The 19,229-nt window shown below is 35.8% G+C and overlaps 1 protein-coding gene across 3 annotated transcripts in view; it reads right to left on the reverse strand.

Annotated features, from left to right (window-relative positions):
• Positions 1-9,844: 9,844 nt before the first annotated feature.
• LOC148953154 (lysoplasmalogenase TMEM86A-like) overlaps positions 9,845-19,229 on the reverse strand; it is a 33,059-nt gene continuing 23,674 nt past the window's right edge. For all 3 annotated transcript variants that reach the window (XM_089087554.1, XM_089087552.1, XM_089087553.1), the window contains 3 exons: positions 15,595-15,788; positions 12,295-12,512; positions 9,845-10,045 (listed from right to left, as the gene is read on the reverse strand). In XM_089087554.1, coding sequence (XP_088943680.1) covers positions 9,959-10,045; positions 12,295-12,512; positions 15,595-15,788 — 499 coding nt within the window. In that variant the 3' untranslated portion in view covers positions 9,845-9,958. The remainder of the gene's footprint in view (positions 10,046-12,294; positions 12,513-15,594; positions 15,789-19,229) is intronic.

Genomic DNA, 19,229 nt, shown 5'->3' on the forward strand with positions numbered 1-19,229 from the left:
GATAAATTTATTGACATCAAAGTTCCGTTTTTAAAAGTTTCGATTACTACTGAGCAGTATAGCTTGTTTTGTTTTTATTGTTTTTTTTTTATTAAGTATATGATGGGGTTCTCCCCTTAGTCAATACCACGCTCTTTACGTTAAAAGTTAAAAATTTTTTAATTCACAAACCCCTGAATCACAAAGGCCGTTTAATTAGAATAGATAGCCCCTCCTCCAGCCCCCCACCAGAAAAAAATTCTTCCTGAAAATGTCTGTATACTTCCCAATAACCAATACAATATGTAAGCAATGGGCAAAGTTCATAACTTGCAGCCCTTCCCTTGCGACCTGTGGGGGATTAAGTCATCGTAAAAGACATATTTATTAAATTTTCGACTATGCTGAACAAAATGGCCATCTCAAACTTTTAATTGGGTGACTTTGAGAAAAAAAATGAGCGTGGGAGGGGGCCTAGCTGCCCTCCCGTTTTTTTTTGTCACTTAAAAAGGGGACTAGAACTTTTAATTTCCATTCCAATGAGCCCTCTTACGATATTCTAGGACCACTGGGTCAATACGATTACCCCTGGGAAAAAAACAAATAAACACGCACCCGTGATCTTTCTTCTGGCAAAAAATGCAAAATTCCACATTTTTGTAGATAGGAGCTTGAAACCTCTGCAGTAGGGTTTTCTGATACGCTAAATATGATGGTGTGAATTTCATTAAGGTTCAATTACTTTTAGGGGGTCTTTCCCCGTTTTTTCGAAAACCAGCCAAATTTTCTCAGGCGAGTAACTTTTGATGAGTAATATTAAACTTGATGAAACTTATATATTTGAAATCAGAATTAAAATCTTATTCTTTTGATGTATCTATTGGTACCAAAGTTCCGTTTTTTAGAGTTTCGGTTACCATTGAGCCGGGTCGCTCCTTACTTACAGTTCGTTACCACGAACTGTTTGAAAAGCAAGTTATTTAAAAATACTTCAAATTCAACAGCCCTTGTGTTCTATGACTCAGTCCTAAAGGAACGAGTCATAGAACGATAACAAAAACTGACTAGCTTAAAGAGCAAGGGTTGAGAAAGGAGCCGCTCCACCCATATTTAAAATGGCTCTTGTTTCTCTTAAGCTTAAAACTTGGTTTTATAAATGGAATTTCTGATTGTTTTTCAAATTTTGACAAGAAATCCTTTCCTGCTTTCTGTTTAAAATTTGGCTGAGAAATTTCCCTGAATCTTACCATGAAAAATTATTCCCCCGGAAGGGCTTTATACCACTCAAGGACCCCCTTCCCACCAAAAAATACCACTTCCCTTTATAATTTTTTTCCTATTCTGCAATGAGAAATACTATATGTGAACGGTGGGCAAACTGCGTAACTTGTAGTTCCTTCTTCTTGGACTATAAGGGATCATTTCCTCCCCAAAGATAAATTATTGGACCTTTCTACTGTTTAAAACAAATTAATAATGCCAAATTTTGATATGTCATTATATGGGTAAAAAGAGGCGTGGAACAATTGCTAGCGACCCTCCAATCTTTGGTTATTCTCAAAGGTCAGTAATATTTGTGATTCACGATCAAATAAGCCCTCTTCTAATCTTCTAGGTTTGGTTTGCTACAATTGGGCATGGGGAACGAAACATATAAAACCGTATCTCTTCAAGGAAAAAGTACAAAATTCAAGATTTTAGATAGAAAATAGGAGTTAAAACTTCAACACTTAGGCTCTCTAATCAGAAAATAATAAAATGAAAAATAAAGTCAAAACAGGTGAGAAAACAAGGATTTTGTCAGCCAGTGGCAAACCATGATGACGAAGAAACAAGCAAATATTTCTACAAGGACCTCCCTCAAGCTGTCCTCAGTGCTAAACAAAAAAGAAAGAAGAAAGAAAACAACGAAAATTTAACCTTTCGAAGTTTACCCGACAACGACAAAACAGACACTCAAAGTGTCTATGGATTTGACAGTGGAAGAAGACACAACCATGTATTTTATAAAATAATCTCTTATTTAAAATAAAGTATTTATCGATTCAACGTTTCTTGTAATTTGTTTTCTATATGAATGAATACTAGATAGGAATGACACAAAAGGCTAAGTAGAAACAGAGTTGAAGGTATAGAGTGAAAGGATATAAGGATAAAACAATAGCTCCAGAGGGAGCTATTTAGAGGGTTAGAATCACCCTTTTCCAGTGAACATGGCCATTTAAATCCGTTTTAACAAGAGTCCCACTTGATATAAAACCAGTGATAAACAAAATTTCTTATTTGAACGAAAACCATCAAAAATTTTTAACTAAATGTTTTATACAATCTCCTTCCAAAAAATATAATTTATACATAAAGGAAACAAATATATTTACAAATAAAATGTCTACTTTTATTTTTGTACATTTTACACCTTAGAAGTAGGTATTTATAAATCCTAAGTTGAAAAGACATCCATTTTTTAAAAAGGGGTTTATCTCTCACTGCCATCTTTATTTCAAAGTACTTACTCTACCACTGAATTCCAGCAAACCCTTAATTATTCAATGCAAATGAACTTTTGCAATTGGTTTCAGATTAGCTTATAGAACAAAAACCAGTTTTTTGACATGATGCCTATACGTGCCACATTTCGATAGAGTCGTTTTTGGTTTAGAATTGGCATGTCATCACCTTCGTATTAGCTTAAGAAACAAAACAAGTCTTGTGACGTCAGCTCTTAAACATGCCCCTTTTCGACAAGAATTCATTTTTGTTTCTATGGGGCATGGCCGCATAAAACCTGTTTCAAACATGCCACAAAGCGGCTGATCCTGTTTTCGACCGACCCGTGTTTGGGGAAATGGTGGGTGTGAGAGAGGTGTTAGTTATCCTCCAATCAGTTTCGGCTATTAAGAAGGGCACACGCCCTTCCAATTTCCAATCGAACGAGCCCTTTTTGAAGTTTCTACAACATTGCTATCTATAAAAAAAACTTATATGCCTTGCAGGGCACAACTTACAACCCTTGCTCTGAGGGCTCTGAGAAGGTTATCATCCTCAAAGACATGATTTCTAAAACTTTTAACTACGTTGAACAAAGTGGCTATCTAAAAATTTTGATTGGATGTGCTTGGGGAAAACGTCGGCGTCAGAGGGGTTAGTTGCCCTCCAATCACTTTCGAATATTAAAAGGAGCACTAGCCATTCGAATTTCCAATCGAGTGAGCCCTTTTTCAAGTTTCTACCACAAAGCTTTCAATAAAAACCTTATATGCCCCCAGGGCATAACTTACAACCCTAACCCTGAAGGCTGTGGAGGGAGTAAGTAAATAAGGAGCGACGCGGCTCAACAGTAAACAAATTTCTTTAAAACGAAATTTTGATATCAATAGATATATCAAAGGAATTGGCTTAGTATGCTGATTCCAAAAGTATAATATTCACTAAGTTTAATGTTAGCATCAAACGCTATGAGCCTGAAAAAATTTGCCCAATTTTCGGAAAAGGGGGGAAACACCCCTCAAAGCTCAAAGAATCTTAAAGAAAATCACACCATCATATTCAACATATCAGATAACTCTACTGTAGAGGTTCCAAGCTTCTATCTGTAAAAATGTGGAATTGTGTATCTTTTACCAGAGGAAAGATCACGAACGCATGTTTATTTCTTTTGTTTTTTTCCCAGGGGTGATCGTATCGGACCAGTGATTCTAGAATATCGGTAGAGAGCTCGGTCAAACGGGAATTAAAAGATCTAGTGCCCTTTTCAAGTAAACAAAGAAATTGGATAGTAACTAGCCCCCTCTCACACTCTTTTTCCGAAAAGTTGTCTGATCTAAATTTTTAGATAGCCATTTTATCAGTAGAGTTGAAACGTACAATAAATATGTCTTTGAAGATTAAATGACTCCCCAGAGCCACCGGAAGACACAAGCTACGAAACTTACTCATTCTTTACATGTAGCATTTTTATAGGGAAGTATACCGACATTTTTCAAAGGGGAGGGGGGTGGAGATTATCTGGGAAGAGATTCTCTACGGGGAGACTTTCCAATTGGTATGGAAGTTTTCAGGGGTGAACCTTTCAGGGGAAATTTTACACGGGGGAATTTACCAGAATTCGTATATAAAGTTCGTTTTACTTGTCTTGCTTTCTTGTCGGCGATCCCATTTTACTAGTGGAGAGTCTTTGAGGGGTTCTGTTCGTAGGAAATTTTCAGCAGAGTTGAAATTCTATGGGAGATTTTGACAGGGGGGGAGGTTTCAAGGGGAAAATCCTCCATGGGGGAATTATTAGCAGAAGAAACTCTCCATGGGAAATTTTCTGCTGAAGAAACTTTCTATTGGTGGAGGGGGATTTCTGGGAAATATTTCCCACACGGGGGGATTCACCCATAACCTTAAAAAGATCAGAAATGAAAAGAAAACAGGTTTTTCTTCAAATGGAAGTATGCTAAGGCGTATTTTTCAGGCAGAATCGTAAGTAAGAAATTTTCCGGGAGAATTCGCAGCGAGGATAGAATTGTCCAGGGTAATTTCACAGTAAAAGAATTTTCAGCAAAAGAACTTTTTATGGGGAAGTTTTCCGTGGAGGAATTCCAAGCTCCTATCTGTAAAAATGTTGAATTATGTATTTTTTGCCAGAAGAACGATCACGAATTCATGTTTATTTCTTTTGTTTTCCCCCCAGGGGTGATCGTATCGGACCAGTGATTCTAGAATATCGGTAGAGGACTCGGTCAAACGGGAATTAAAAGATCTAGTGCCCTTTTCAAGTAAACAAAGAAATTGGATAGTAACTAGCCCCCTCTCACACTCTTTTTCCGAAAAGTTGTCTGATCTAAATTTTTAGATAGCCATTTTATCAGTAGAGTTGAAACGTACAATAAATATGTCTTTGGAGATGAAATCCCAGAGCCACCGGAGGACACAAGCTATGAAACTTGCTCATTCTTTGTATATAGTATTTGTTATAGGGAAGTATAGTGACATTTATCAAGGGGGGGCGGGTGGAGATTATCTGGGAATAGATTCTCTACGGGGAGACTTTCCAATTGGTATGGAAGTTTTCGGAGGTGAATCTTTCAGGGGAAATTTTACACGGGGGAATTTACCAGAATTCGTATATAAAGTTCGTTTTATTTGTCTTGCTTTCTTGTCGGCGATCCCATTTTACTAGTGGAGAGTCTTTGAGGGGTTCTGTTCGTAGGAAATTTTCCGCAGAGTTGAAATTCTATGGGAGATTTTGACCGGGGGGGGGGGGGTTCAAGGGGAAAACCCTCCATGGAGGAATTATTAGCAGAAGAAACTTTCCATGGGAAATTTTCTGCTGAAGAAACTTTCTATTGGTGGTGGGGGATTTCTGGGAAATATTTCCCACACAGGGGGGATTCACCCATAACCTTAAAAAGATCAGAAATTAAATGAAAACAAGTCTTTCTTCAAATGGAAGTATGCTAAGGTGTATTTTTCAGGCAGAATGGTAAGTAAGAAATTTTCTGGGAGAATTTGCAGCGAGGATGGAATTGTCCAGGGGTAATTTCCCAGCGGAAGAAGTTTCAGTAAAAGAACTTTCTATGGTGAAGTTTTCCGTGAGGGAATTTTCCACGGAGGGGGCAGGTTTCCAGGAATTATCTTAAAACAATCAGAAATTAAATAAAAATAACAGGTTTTTTCTGCTGAAAGTCAGGAGCAAAAAAAAAAAAAAAAAAAAAAAAAATTAAAAAAAAGATAAAAAAATAGCAAAACCAATAAAAGAACATTAACTAAAATAAAAGTTTTTTCTACTGAAAGTAAGGAGCGATCCTTATATGAGGGAGACTGTCTCATGCTCAATATACCACTCTTTACGCCAAAGTTTGACTTTTTGTCTCAATTCTTTCAGAACGATTCCTGAAACACACGGGTCATGTGATTTCAAAACCTCAAAACCTCTATGACTTCCCAAGGCCAAAACATAATTTGTACTTTACTGAAAAAATATAAATGTTTTTACTTTTATAACTTTAATAAACCAAAAAAACAAAACAAAAATAAATAAAAACTTTGATTAATAAATATCAGTATATGTATATTACACTGACAATGCACATTCATTTGTAAAGTGCAAATTTTTTTCTGGCCTTGGGAAGGCATAGGGGTTTTGAGCCCTACTCATGTTAATTTCTGCTCGTTCTGAGTTTCAATCGGTTATTTATTGTAATTTCTGTCTGTTTCGGGTTTCATTTATTTATCGATGCTGATTTGTGGTAGTTTCATGCTTGGTAGATTATTTGATTTTATTTTTACACATTTTTGGTTTAATGGAGTTCTTTACTTTTCTTTCAAAACTTACTTTGTGGAAAAAGTTTTTTTGAATAATTTCTGTTCGGTTTATGTTGACATAGTCTTTTCAGGGAAAAAGAAAATAATTCTTTAAAGCTTTTCGTTTTTTTAAGACTTTATAGTTTGGCCTTCTATTCGTATGCTGGAGAAACATTTTCAACAATTTTTAACAACATACACCCTTTTAAAAATCTGGACACAAATAGTAGTTGTTAATTCATGTTCATACCTCCTCTAGTTGACCTGAAATAGTAAACTTGATACCATTCGCAAAGAAATATGTTTACTTTCCTTGATAGCTTGCATACACTTACGCCATTTCGATTTGGTAAAATTTTAAGAGCAGATGTAGCCCCGAAAGTTTGAACATAATACCCTTAGTTGTTCTTGGGATATTGCTGAGATGCCTTATTGAGAACTCTCATTAACACAGTGCATTTTGATTTAATCTTGGCAACATTTAGTATTGAAATTTAATGGGCAAATGAGAGGGTGGGCGTGGGAGGGGGACTAGTTGCCCTCCAATCACTTTCGACTATTGAAAAGGGCATTAGCCCTTTCTCTTTTCAATTGAATAATCCCTTTTCGAAGTTCATAAGAGAACTCCTTCAATACGAAGTTCCTTGGTCTAAACAAAAAAAAGAAGAAAAAATAATACTACATTGGATCAATATTGATCTTAACTATAAAACTGTCAAACCTTCCAATCACTTTCGACTACTAAAAAGGGCACTAGACCTTTCAGTTTCCACTTGAATGAGCGTTTTTTGAGTTTTTACGACAACGTTTTCTGTAAACACCTTATATGACTCCAGGCCATAAATTAAAACCCTTGCCGTGAGGGCTGTGAGGAGGTTGTCATCCTCAAAGACCTAATTTCCAGAACTTTTAACTACGTTAAACAAAATTGCTATCTCAAAATTTTGATTGGATGTGTTTGGGGAAAAGGTGGGTATGAGAGGGCCGTTAGATGCTCTCCAATCACTTTCAACTATTAAAAAAGGCACTAGCCCTTTCAATTTCCCATCGAATGAGCCCTTTTGAAGTTTATACGACAAGACTTTCAATAAATACCTTATTTGCCCCAAGGGCATAACTTACAACCCTTGCCCTGAAGGCTGGGGGAGGGTTGTCATCCTCAAAGACCTAACTTCCAGAACTTTCAACTACGTTGAAGAAAATAACTATCTCAAAATTTTGATTGGATGAGTTTGGGGAAATGGTGGGTGTGAGAGGGGTGCCAGTTATCTTTCAGTCACTTTCCACTATTAAAAAGGGCACAAGCTTTTCTAATTTCCAATCGAATGAGCCCTCTTTGAAGTTTCTACAACATCACTATCTAATAAAAACCTTATATGCCCCCATGGCATAACTTACAACCCTTGCCCTGAGGGCTATGGGGGGAATGTAATGCTCAAAAACATAATTTCCGGATTTTTTAAAAGCGTGGAACAAAATGTCTATCTAAAAATTTTGATTGGATGTCTTTGGGGGAATGGTGGGTGTGAAAGGGATATTAGTTATCCTCCAATCAATTTCAACTATTAAAAAGGGCAAAAGCTTTTCTAATTTCCAATCGAATGAGCCCTTTTTGAAGTTTCTACAATATCAATATCTACAAAAATCTTATATGCCCCCAGGGCATAACATACAACACTTGCCCTAAGGGCTCTGAGGGGCTATCATCCTCAAAGACCGAATTTGTAAAACTTTCAACTACGTTGAACAAAATGGCTATCTAAAAATTTAGATTGGATGTGTTTGGGGAAAAGATGGGCGTGAGAGGGGGGTTTGTTGCCCTCAAATCACTTTCGACCATTACAAAGGGCACAAACCCTTTGAATTTCTAATTAAATTAGCCCTTTTCAAGTTTCTACGACAAAGCTTTCAATAAAAACCTTATATACCCCCAGGGCATAGCTTACAACCCTTATCCTGAGGGCTGTGGGGGGAGTGTCATCCTTTTTGATATAATTTCAGTTCCTTTCAACTACATTGAACAAAATAGCGATCTCAAAATTTTGATTGGGTGTGTCTGGATAAGTGGTGGGCGTGGAAGGGGTTTTAGTTGCCTTCCAATAACTTTCGACTATTAAAAATGGTAATACCCATTTAAATTTTCAATCAAATGAGCCCTTTTTGAAGTTTCTACGACGCTTTCTCAACGCTTTCTATAAAAAAAACTTTATATGCCCCCAGGGCATAATTTACAACCCTTGCCCTGTGGGCTATGGGTGGGGGGGGGGGGGTTGCCATCCTCAACGACCTAATTTCCAGAACTTTCAAATACGTTCAACAAAATGACTATCTCAAAATTTTGTTTGTATGTCTTTTTGAGAAAGGGTGGGCGTGAGAGGAGGGTTAGTCGCCCTCCAATCACTTTCGGCTATAAAAAAGGCACTAGCCCTTTGAATTTCCAATCGAACGAGCCTTTTTTGAAGTTTCTACGACAACCCTTTTTATAAAAACATTATATGCCCCCAGGGCATAACTTACAACCCTTTCCTTGAGGGCTGTGGGAAGTGTCCTCCTTAAAACAAAATTTCTATTTTGAAATTAACTACGTTAAAAAAAATGGCTTTCTCAAAATTTTGATTGGATGTGTTTGGGGAAATGGTGGGCGTGGTAGGGGTGTTAGTTGCCTTGCAATCACTTTCGACTATTAAACAGGGCACAAACCTTTCCAATATCCAATCGAATGAGACATTTTCGAAGTTTTTACGACAACTCCTTCGGTACGAAGTGCCCTGGTAAAAAAAATAATACATTGTGCCAACACCGTACTTTACTTAGGCAGCGCTATTGCGCATCCTATGGGTTCTAGGCATATACCCCCTTGGTACTTGTGTATTATGCGCCACTCACTCGAGTTTACGCTGTGTAAAATTCGAGAACATACCAGTTTTTTTGTTTGTTTCTTCGTTACTTTAGAAATACATTTGCGCTACCAAAATTCCATCCCCCTATGGAAATTAAAAAAATAAAACTCAAATAAAATTCTCAAATTTGGAAAGCCTTATTTTCCACAGGGGGGAGGGGGTATTCTTTTTTTTGGGGGGAGGGGTATTTTCCGCGGGGGCGGGAGTATTTTCTGGGGGGGGGGGGGCGGTAAACGCCGGCCACCCTGCCTATGATACAACGAGTTATATCTTAACAGGGTGAAAAAAGAGCACGTTCAGGGGACTCGGCGGAAAAAACAAAGCTAAGTCATGACTCAGTGTAAAAACGAGGTATGCCTAGAATGGGTTGGAAAAACAAGTAGTCCTACTTCTTGGTCTATTGCAGCCCTTTAATTAGTTTCCCTAGTTTATATTTATTAATGCTGGGGGTGGCCAAGGCCGTGTTCAGGAAGGGGGGTTTTACCCCCCCCCCCCCTATGAAATATTTGTCCGACTCGTAAAAACGTAACAAAAAAGAATATAAACAAATTTTTTATGCGTTTTATTTGTGACCCCTCCCCCCCAAAAAAAATACTTTTGTAACAACCCCCCCCCCCCAAAAAAAAAAAACTGGATAAGGCCCTGGAGATGACACAATGATTTCTAGTTTCACCAACTTGGTCTACTTGTACATATATTTAACAAATAAAAACAAAGTAAAGATGTAAAAGATGTGTAAAGCCTTGTTCTATGCTTCAGCTACTCTTGACAATCCATAAGATGCCATAATATTACGTTTCTTTTTTCAGCGAAACAATTTCACCGCAGCTTAGTGCGATACAAAGTTGAGCTCCATAATAAATTGCCATTATTACAAACTGAAAAAAGACATGAAATTAACAAAAATCTGTATTAATCATACTGAGCACCCTAAACAAAAAAAAAAAAAAAAAATCCTCACTGCGGATGTAAATGCCCGGTAAATATATTGAATCTCTATGGTATACAAGACATACTGTCAATTATTTATAAGATTTCACAATAGAGAGAGCTAGGGAGAAAGAGAGAGAGAGAGAGAGAGAGAGAGAGAGAGCTAGGGAGAGAGAGAGAGAGATAGATAGAGAGAGAGAGAGAGAGAGAGAGAGAGAGAGAGAGAGAGAGAGATAGAGAGAGATAGAGAGAGAGAAAGAGAAAGACCGAGAGAGAAAGAGAGAGAGAAAGAGAAAAAAAGAGAGAAAGAGAGAGATAGAGAGAGAGAGAGAGAGAGAGAGAGAGAGAGAGAGAGAGAAAGAGAGAGAGAGTATACAGATACAAAAAGGGTGTGAAGACGGAGTAATAATGAAAAACACAAATAAAAAAACAGCACATGATGAACGAAAAATCGTATAAGACAATGAGGGAATAAGCGCACCCAAGCCATACCTCAGAATTCCCTACGCCATATACCCAGCTTTGAAATTACAACAGAAACGTCTAAATCTGGTACATATTTAAGTTGGAAAAAAGAAAAGAAAAAGGAAACAAGTTTAGGGTACAAATATAAGGACCATTCTCATGAAAAAACATACTAAGGAGTAAGACTAGAGCAGGATTTGCAGTTTACTGGACAAAAAATATATTAGATTTTTTTTTCTATTTTTAACTTTAATAGATCCAAAATTATTAAGACTTTCAGGAATAAATATCAGTAGCCTATATATATTAAACGGTCAATCCACATTCATTTGTTTTTTTTCCTTAATCTTAGTTATGATAATTTTTTCTTCGGCGTTATGTGAAATAAAAACAAAGCTCGAAATAGAGATTGTTTTCAGTTCAAGTGCAAATTCTGTCCTGGTCTTTCCAAGGCACAAGGGATGTCAGCCCTACTCCTCTTCGTTTCTGCTCGCTTTGAGTTTGACTTGGTTATTTATTGTAATTTTCTGTTCCATTCGGTTTCATTTAATTACTGATGACAATTTATGGTAATTTTACGCTTGAAACGCTATTAGAATTTATTTCTGCTCATCTTTGGTTGAATGTAGATCTTTACTTTTCTCTGAAAACTTCTTTTGCGGAATTTTTTTCTAAACTTCTTGTGCGGATTTTTTTTTTTAATTTTGGCCTAATACTAAAATGTGTGGAAGAAGACGAGTATATAAAGTATATAGTGATGGACTAACCGTGAACAAAAATTTAAGAACCATACTCATATACCAAGTAGATGTCGAAAGACAATTATTAGTTATAACAACATGACTGAACATCCTTTTTTGCTTGATAGATTCGTGTAAAGTTAGCAAACCCTCCATACAAACAATTATTAAAATTGAAGATGTCTATTTTTAAATTGTAGGCTATATGGTATGAGCAATTGTTGACCTAGTCACGGGACGGAGCATACGGGCAAGGCCATTGTAGAAATTCACTGTCGTTCCCCCCTAGAAAAATCCTTTCGACTTTTCTTGTCACGATAAAAGAAATCACTAAGATGCCCACTTTTACAGCCATGTCGCTGGTTTCTCCGTCAAATAATATATGTCTTTTGTTTCTTAATATAGGTGGTCTCTAAAAGGGATTAAATAAAAAAAAACTGTTTTCTTTTAAGTGAAATTAAGGAGCGACATTAAAACTTAAAATGAACAGAAATTATTCTGTATATGAAAAACCTGGCGTCTTTTCAGTTCTGATAGTTTAGAATAATGCTTTCTTGAGGCATTCAGCGAGGCGCGTCGAGACTCATGAGTACCTCTCCTCCCAAAATCGGTTTTTAAGGACCCTACAAGTTTTTTAACTATGGACTAAAAAAAATGTTGTTTGGTTTCTGCAATGGAATTCCTAAAATATGGGATATTTAGACCCTACAAGTTTTGGTGCAAAACCGATATTGGGAGAGGGAGAGGTACTCATGAGTGTGGACGCGCCCTGCTGAATGCCTCAAGAAAGCATAAGCCTAACTATCAGAACTGGCGTCTTTTCACTTTACGACGGTGCAATATTTTCCATTGAAATCTCCTTAGGTGACTACTATAAAAAGATCAGTTATTACTATCACTTGCAAACTACAAGCAGCGGGAGCTTAAAATAGATTCAAATAGAGACAGTGTTAACCAATAACTTATTCTCCTAAACAAAATGAAAAACTCACCTCTGCATGAGGAATTTGAAAGTAAGAAAGGTGAATTCCAAAAATAATATCTGATGTTAGGAACAACAGTGCTCCCGAAAGTGCTGAAAGTTTCCATAGATTTGGTGAATCAAGGCATCTAGCAAAAGCACGCCACAGCATAGTCGTGAGCAACAATGCGTATAATATAATAGCCAATATAAGGCCAGTGCTTAGTTGCGTCACCATTGCTGATACAGCTAAAAAGATCCAATAAAAGAATAAAGAAATGTCTTTTAGAAGTCTGTTGTAATACAGATTTTCGAAGAACAGCAACAATTTTATTTTTAAACCCGAAGTATTTTATTGCAAATGTAGTCCATAATAGGAAGTTTTTTCAAGGTTGGTTAAAAATTATCAACACCGTCTAAGATGCCTTTCGTTAGAAAACAGAAGCTTTATTTGGCAACACGATCATTTATGAATATCTGACAATTTGAGACCCGTATTCTCACAAATAATCTACTTAGCTTAGGTAAAGCAATTTTATCAAACTAAACTTGAACTAAAATGCAAAAAGTTGAATCGTATACAGACAGTGAAGTTCCCCAAAAATCGTAAAGAAATTGACAATAACAGCCTTTGCCAAATAGGTTGGCGCACCTCCATAGGGAGGCATAGACCACTCTAAGGGGAGGCGTGAATATTAGACAGGATTGATAAAAAAAAAATGCACATGCAAGTAATATAATATGCAACAGATATGTGCAAATTAACTACTATGCTACTGAAACTAGACTTTGCTGTAGCAAACATTACAGTTCAGAAATATATCTGCTCGGTATGGACTGTATTGTCTAGACGACAATACTCTCCAAAAATCCAGACAATATTGACTTCAATTTAACCAGGGTTGCCACGGGTAGCACCAAAGTTCTACTTTTAGTCTTTTTTGATCGATATAGTACTTCTTGAATACCGTCTGTGAAAGCATTACTTTTTAATACTATTACCTGACAGCATTTTTTTTTTGTCCTAAAATGGTACTTTTAAATATTTTTTCAAGTTAAATTTAAACAACTTTATACTATCGGCTAGTTGGCGAGAAATTGCATCGAAGACAAGCGTAATATCATCTGTTCAGTATTTGCACTAGGTTTCTCAAATCAAAGAAAATTCGAAACAAGAGAAACGTAGATACATTTTGGAGCTAAACTTTTGCAGTTGATTAAATAAAAAGTCGGTCACTTTAGAAAGGCGGCTAGCTGGGCGAACTTTATTTTTCAGTATTAAGGTTCATTCGAACAGGACTTTTAATATAATTACTACCAGAAGTGATTTCCGATGTTCTACATGTGAAACACCAAATTCCTAATCCAGAGACTCTAAATGTTCAGCAGAGCTGACCAGGAAAGCAAGGAAATCACTAATTTTTCTTGTGTATACGAGTTAATCTTAATGAATTTTTCTTTACTATTTTTTGTGTTTGTAGCATTTCTGAAATAGAAGGGAGGTGCCATATGATAAAATTTTTTAAAGGATCCGTGAAAAAATAAAGTTCGGAAACCATTGCATCATAACGTGGATATAAAACAACCTTTTTTTCAGCTTAGAACTCCTGAACTTGGCATTTTGCAATTTTATTACTGCTGATATAGTATGTAAAACATTAGAGCAATGACAATTACTTGGAATACCCCCCCCCCGTAAAAAAAAAAAACAAAAAAAAACGTAACGGATCTTTTCAATATGGATCAAATTTTTGCTAAAGGTTTGTTTTTTGTTTTTTTTTACTGTAACTAAAGCAGACATGAGTTGGTATGTATACCGAGATATCTAAAATCTGGCTATTTTGTGTTAATCAAGCTTATTATATTTGGAACTATTACGCCTTAATCCAAAATCATGCAAATGAGAGCAGCGTCATTTCAATATTGGATTAGAATGACGTCATTTTTATGCTATATGTCAATGTTTCACCAATGTCGAAATATTTATTAGGAATTTAATTTCATTGTAAAATGGAATTTAATTTATCAATGTAAAAAATAGGGGGATAAAATATTGACGTTCACGATGGCATAGAAAGAATTTGTAGTCCGTGAAAGGGTCAAACTTTTGCCACGTAATATAATTTTTTGGTTCTGATGTAATTCTGAAAAGAGCTACAATTATTCCATGAGGTTATGTACTCATCCTAAGAAAAGCCAACGTCACCCTCAGGTCATGACTAAAAATAGCCGACAAGAAAGAACAAACAGAAAATTTTTACTTTTAAACAGACATTGTTTTTGAAGACACTCGTAGCTTGGCGTAAATCATCGCTACAGCTTTTCCTGTACAGACATAAACTGGAATTTATATCAATAGAAATAAGCGAAGTTAAAATTCTAGAAAGTATCAGATTTCTTTTGTGTGGTTAGGGGGGGGGGGGGTGGGATACAAAAATTCCTTTAGTTGCAAAAAAGTTCAAATTTTAGGCTTTATAGCACTATTTTCAAAACATTTTCTGAAAAAATAAGATCTTGGAAAAAAACGCTTTATGAAAAGTTCTCTTAACCATTTTCTCTACACTTTTATGCTTGCCGAGTGTCTTTCTTTCTTTTTTTTTTAGTCGAAAATAAAATGGCACCCATTAAAGGAACATAAATCCAATCTCATTAAAGGAACAGAAGACTGAGAATTAATATGCGTCTGCATCAGGTCCACGACTCAGCATATTCACCGTCTTGTTTTAGCGTAGAAAATTGTGCCAAATGTTAAGGGAGAGGGAGGGTGGCAATAGCCAAACCCCTGTTTGCAGTACATTCTGTTCGTTTTAAGTTAGACCAGAGCATTCAATTTAATATTCACTTGTTTTATGTGTATTTATTCATCTATATTGGTGCCTGTTATATTTTGACTGATATAATTAAAATATTTTAATTTTTATTTGTTTTTTGGGTTGATTTTTTTCTTTTCTTTTGTGGATATTTTGACAAATATAAAGCAGAGTGAGGAAAACAAATATCATTCTCAACAAAACACAAATGACACTCAAGGCATTTAGAAGTTTTGAGAATTTTGACTTGCTTATTAATTTAAGTTTCTGTTCTTTTTAGGATTAATTTATTCATTACATTTGATCTGATTAATCGTTTAGTTTCTGTTTGTATTGGGCTTCATTTATTCATTGATATTAGTTTTTATTCGTTTCAAGTTTTGACTATTACATCACTCTATTTTCTGGTTTTAATATCTCTTTATTTTTTCATTGAAAAACTACTTGTGCGGGAAATATTTTAAAAATTTATAACAAACAAAACAAAGCTATAAGCATTGAGAATATTTGAAAATACCTACTGGTTAAAATTACAGAGTAAAGAACTATGCCTGTCTTTAGGAAAAGTGGTTTCCACCCAAAACTAGATGCGTATACACCATGTGCCAAAATGTAAGCAAGAGCTCCAGGAATAAATAACTTTGGCCAAACTATACATGCATCCCCAATAACAGATAGGACCAGACCCGTGGCAATTTTCTTAGAATAGGCTTTGCTAAAAGAAAAATCGATAAATCTATTACCAAATAACAACTTGATCTATCATTCATTTTACAGATCATACACAAACAAAACAAAAACAATAGAACTCTTAAACATTAATTTTAGAGGAAATAACAAATGAGCCGTGAAACACTTAATATGTGTGTTTTGATTCAGGACAGTCACACTTGAGATCTTAAGGGTTTTAATGACCAAAATTCAATTATTAAGGATGATCTCTTTGCTTATAAAGTTCGGTACGGTTATCTAAAAGGCTCAAGCCCGTTGCTAAGGGTCGAAAGCCCAAGCGAGCAGAAGGAGGCAACAAAACCAACAAAGTCGTTTTTTGTTATTTTTCGCTAGCCAAGACGGATCGTGGAGCAGGGTATATTTTTTCCCAATTCTTATTCTAATCCCAATCCGCTCTATGTCCCATCCCAATACTATTGTAAGGACATTTGGTATATTTTGTTTGTGCTTGCTCTTTTAAATCGTATCGGTAACAATTATGAGACTTTATTAAACATGTTTCAAGTAGATATTCATTGGGCATAGATATTAGAAAGTTATTGACGTTCAATTTCAAGCTCAAAACCAAACAATGAAAACACATACTAGAAAGAAATGGCAAGGCCAAACTAGAGTAAAACTTGAGGATAAAATGTGAACTACGCATGAAAACGGGACGAATTATATATTGCGTTCGCAATTTTTCGTGTTGAAGAATTGTTAACTTTCAAGCGTAAAGTTATTTACTGACTAATCAGGGTATAAAATTTATTACGTTTCATTTTAAAAATCACTAAAAACTGAAGCTTAGAATAGAAGTTTCATTATCTCTGAAATGAATTTAAAAAAAGATACAAAGACTTAGTCATAGACAGCGAAAATTGGTAACAAGGTAGTGGTGACAGAAGCTTTTCAAACCTATTTCTTACCATTTCAATTTTACGCTTCTGTAGTACAAGTGTGAGTGTTAAAATCACAGAAAAACTCACAGTATTATTTACAAATCTTCACCTTTGGATCGACAGATCAGACTAGGATGTGCCTCAGTTATTAATCGCGTGTCGGGAATGAAGTTCGGCTTCATCAGTTGTGCTACTAGGATAGACGACTACAAAAAAAGGCCTGTGGCCCCTCTTACGAGCTGCATTTTCAGTATTCATCCTTGCAAGCAAAACCAAACACAAAATGAACATTTAAATATGGCTGAAATACCAAAAATAAAGAGAAAGGAAACTTGGCAAGTTTTATCATAGTATGGCTTTTCTATTTAATTTTCGCAATAATGGCTTAAACTCTTCTATACCTGACCGTCGAAATAAAAAACTTGATTTAGCTAATTAGTAGTAGTCAATTAGTTTTGTAAAAGAAGAAAGAGAACGAACAGACCCCATAGCCTCAAAATAAAGAGGTTTCAGAAATTTTTACAGCAATATCTTTCTGAACAATGCGCCTGTTTTTCAAAAGTATGTCTCCAACCTAAGGGATTTCGCTTTCAAAGATAAAATCCGATATGCGACCTGAGTTGTAGTGATGAAATTTTTTTTTCAAAACTATCAAAACTATAAAGGTGTGATCAAGACGCATCAGAACAAAGCAGAACTAAATGAAGATATTACCCTGACTGCATTCATGGATTGAAGAAAGCTATGTAGGAAAAAGTGCCTTATCTTTTAAAATATTTTGAACTAATAGCTTCAAACGTGCTAAAGGACAATCTTTATTTGGGTTTCACAAAGGCTATACTGATTAGTTTCAGAACCCAAGATATCTTTCATGGGTCCTGTACCCTTTTTAAACTCGGAAATCTTAAACTATTTCCTTCCGAAGTCCCTACTTATTCCTCAATCCATCTCACACAGATATATATTGAAAAAGTTCTGGAACTGCACGTTACTGAGCTCCTCAAGAGATTGATCTTGACACCTACATTTTTTAAAGTCTAATCCACCTTTTATTGCATTAAGATTTTATTCTAGGCTATATAAATCCCTTATCCACCCCCCCCCCCCTAAATTTTTTTTTCACTTTTTTTTTCTTTTAGATTATTTTTCCTTGTCCACTATTATTCCAAATATTTTACTCTTATTAGCTAGCTGTAAAATTCCTCATTTGACTGCTTTTTATCGTTTTGACTACTTTCATAACATGTTGATAGGAATATTAAACATATATATACCGATCATTCCCTCTCGCTCACTTACTACTCATAACCATATAGCCAGGATGACCCAAAATTCGACCCAATCGAAAGTCTTCCCACGACATTCTGAATTCACCTTCAGGGTGAAACTAAAAAAGTTGACGAACTTCATCCATGGGAATTCCTTTCTCCTCAAATCTTTCTTGAAGTACAGGTCTCGTTTGACTACGATCCTTCTGTCCGAGGAAGTTCGGACTGGTTCTTTGTTCTAAGAGCTTGTTATCACCTAGCTAGATTATCTCTTTGTACAAGTCACACATAAGGTCTACTGACTAGGCCTAGAGCCGTCCTAGCCTAGTGGTTAGCGCGCTAGACTTCAGACCCTTTGTCCATATAGACAAGGGTTCGACTTTTGGTGTCGCTGGTTGTTTAATTTGAATGGGAGAGAGTGGCGTGACTCTGCAAGCTCAGTCAGAGTCGACCCAGCTCTAAGGCAGCTTTCTTAACTAAATAAAAAGAGAAAATTATCTTTGAGAAAATCTGTTCCAAAACCAAGTATGGCAAATAGAAAAAAGTAAAACTAAATGCAGGAAATTGTGAAAAGTTGGCTCTAATTGTGAAATTATCAGAAAAAGATCAAAAGCTGAATTACTTTCAAACAAAAATACAACCCTTTCCACCGCAATAGTAGACCAAAAAAGCTATTGGCCACTCTGTCAAAACAAATTTGGATTAGAAAATGGTGAAAGAACAGCTTTATTGTCAAAATTTATGAAGCTGAGCAAGTATTATAAAACTGAACACTAAATGTCAAAGTTTCAAACTCTCCTGAGTTATAATAAAAAAAAAAAAAAACTTTGCCAGGAGAAACATTGAATCATTGCCAGTAGATATCAGCCACTTCCTTGTTATTCTATTGACCTGTCAAACCGTTCATGGTAACAGCTCGTGCTAACAGTAACTGAAACTCAAAGTGAGGATTTTCATGACAACCAATACATTAAAGAATTGACTCTTAAAGGTGATTTAAAAATTATTTAAGTTTCAAGTTAACCACCAGAGGTTAAATACCTCAGAAAATTCGCTCCATTGTCAAAAACGAAAAAAACATCCACAAAAGGGTAAGCAATCTTAATGAAGATTACACGGTCACATCCAAAATATCAGAGAACTCTATTGTAGAGGAGTTGGGGCTGCGCCCTTTTTCTTTTCAGAAAAATGACCCTCTTCCTGTTTGTTTACATTTGCTTATAGTGTGATTTTAAAGTGCAAGCTAAATTATCGTTGCCAAGGCAGTTATTTCAC

The sequence above is a fragment of the Artemia sp. Qi Xiang Cuo genome, chromosome 4 (genome assembly GCF_049724085.1).
Source record: "Artemia sp. Qi Xiang Cuo chromosome 4, ASM4972408v1, whole genome shotgun sequence".
NCBI lineage: Eukaryota > Metazoa > Arthropoda > Branchiopoda > Anostraca > Artemiidae > Artemia > Artemia sp. Qi Xiang Cuo.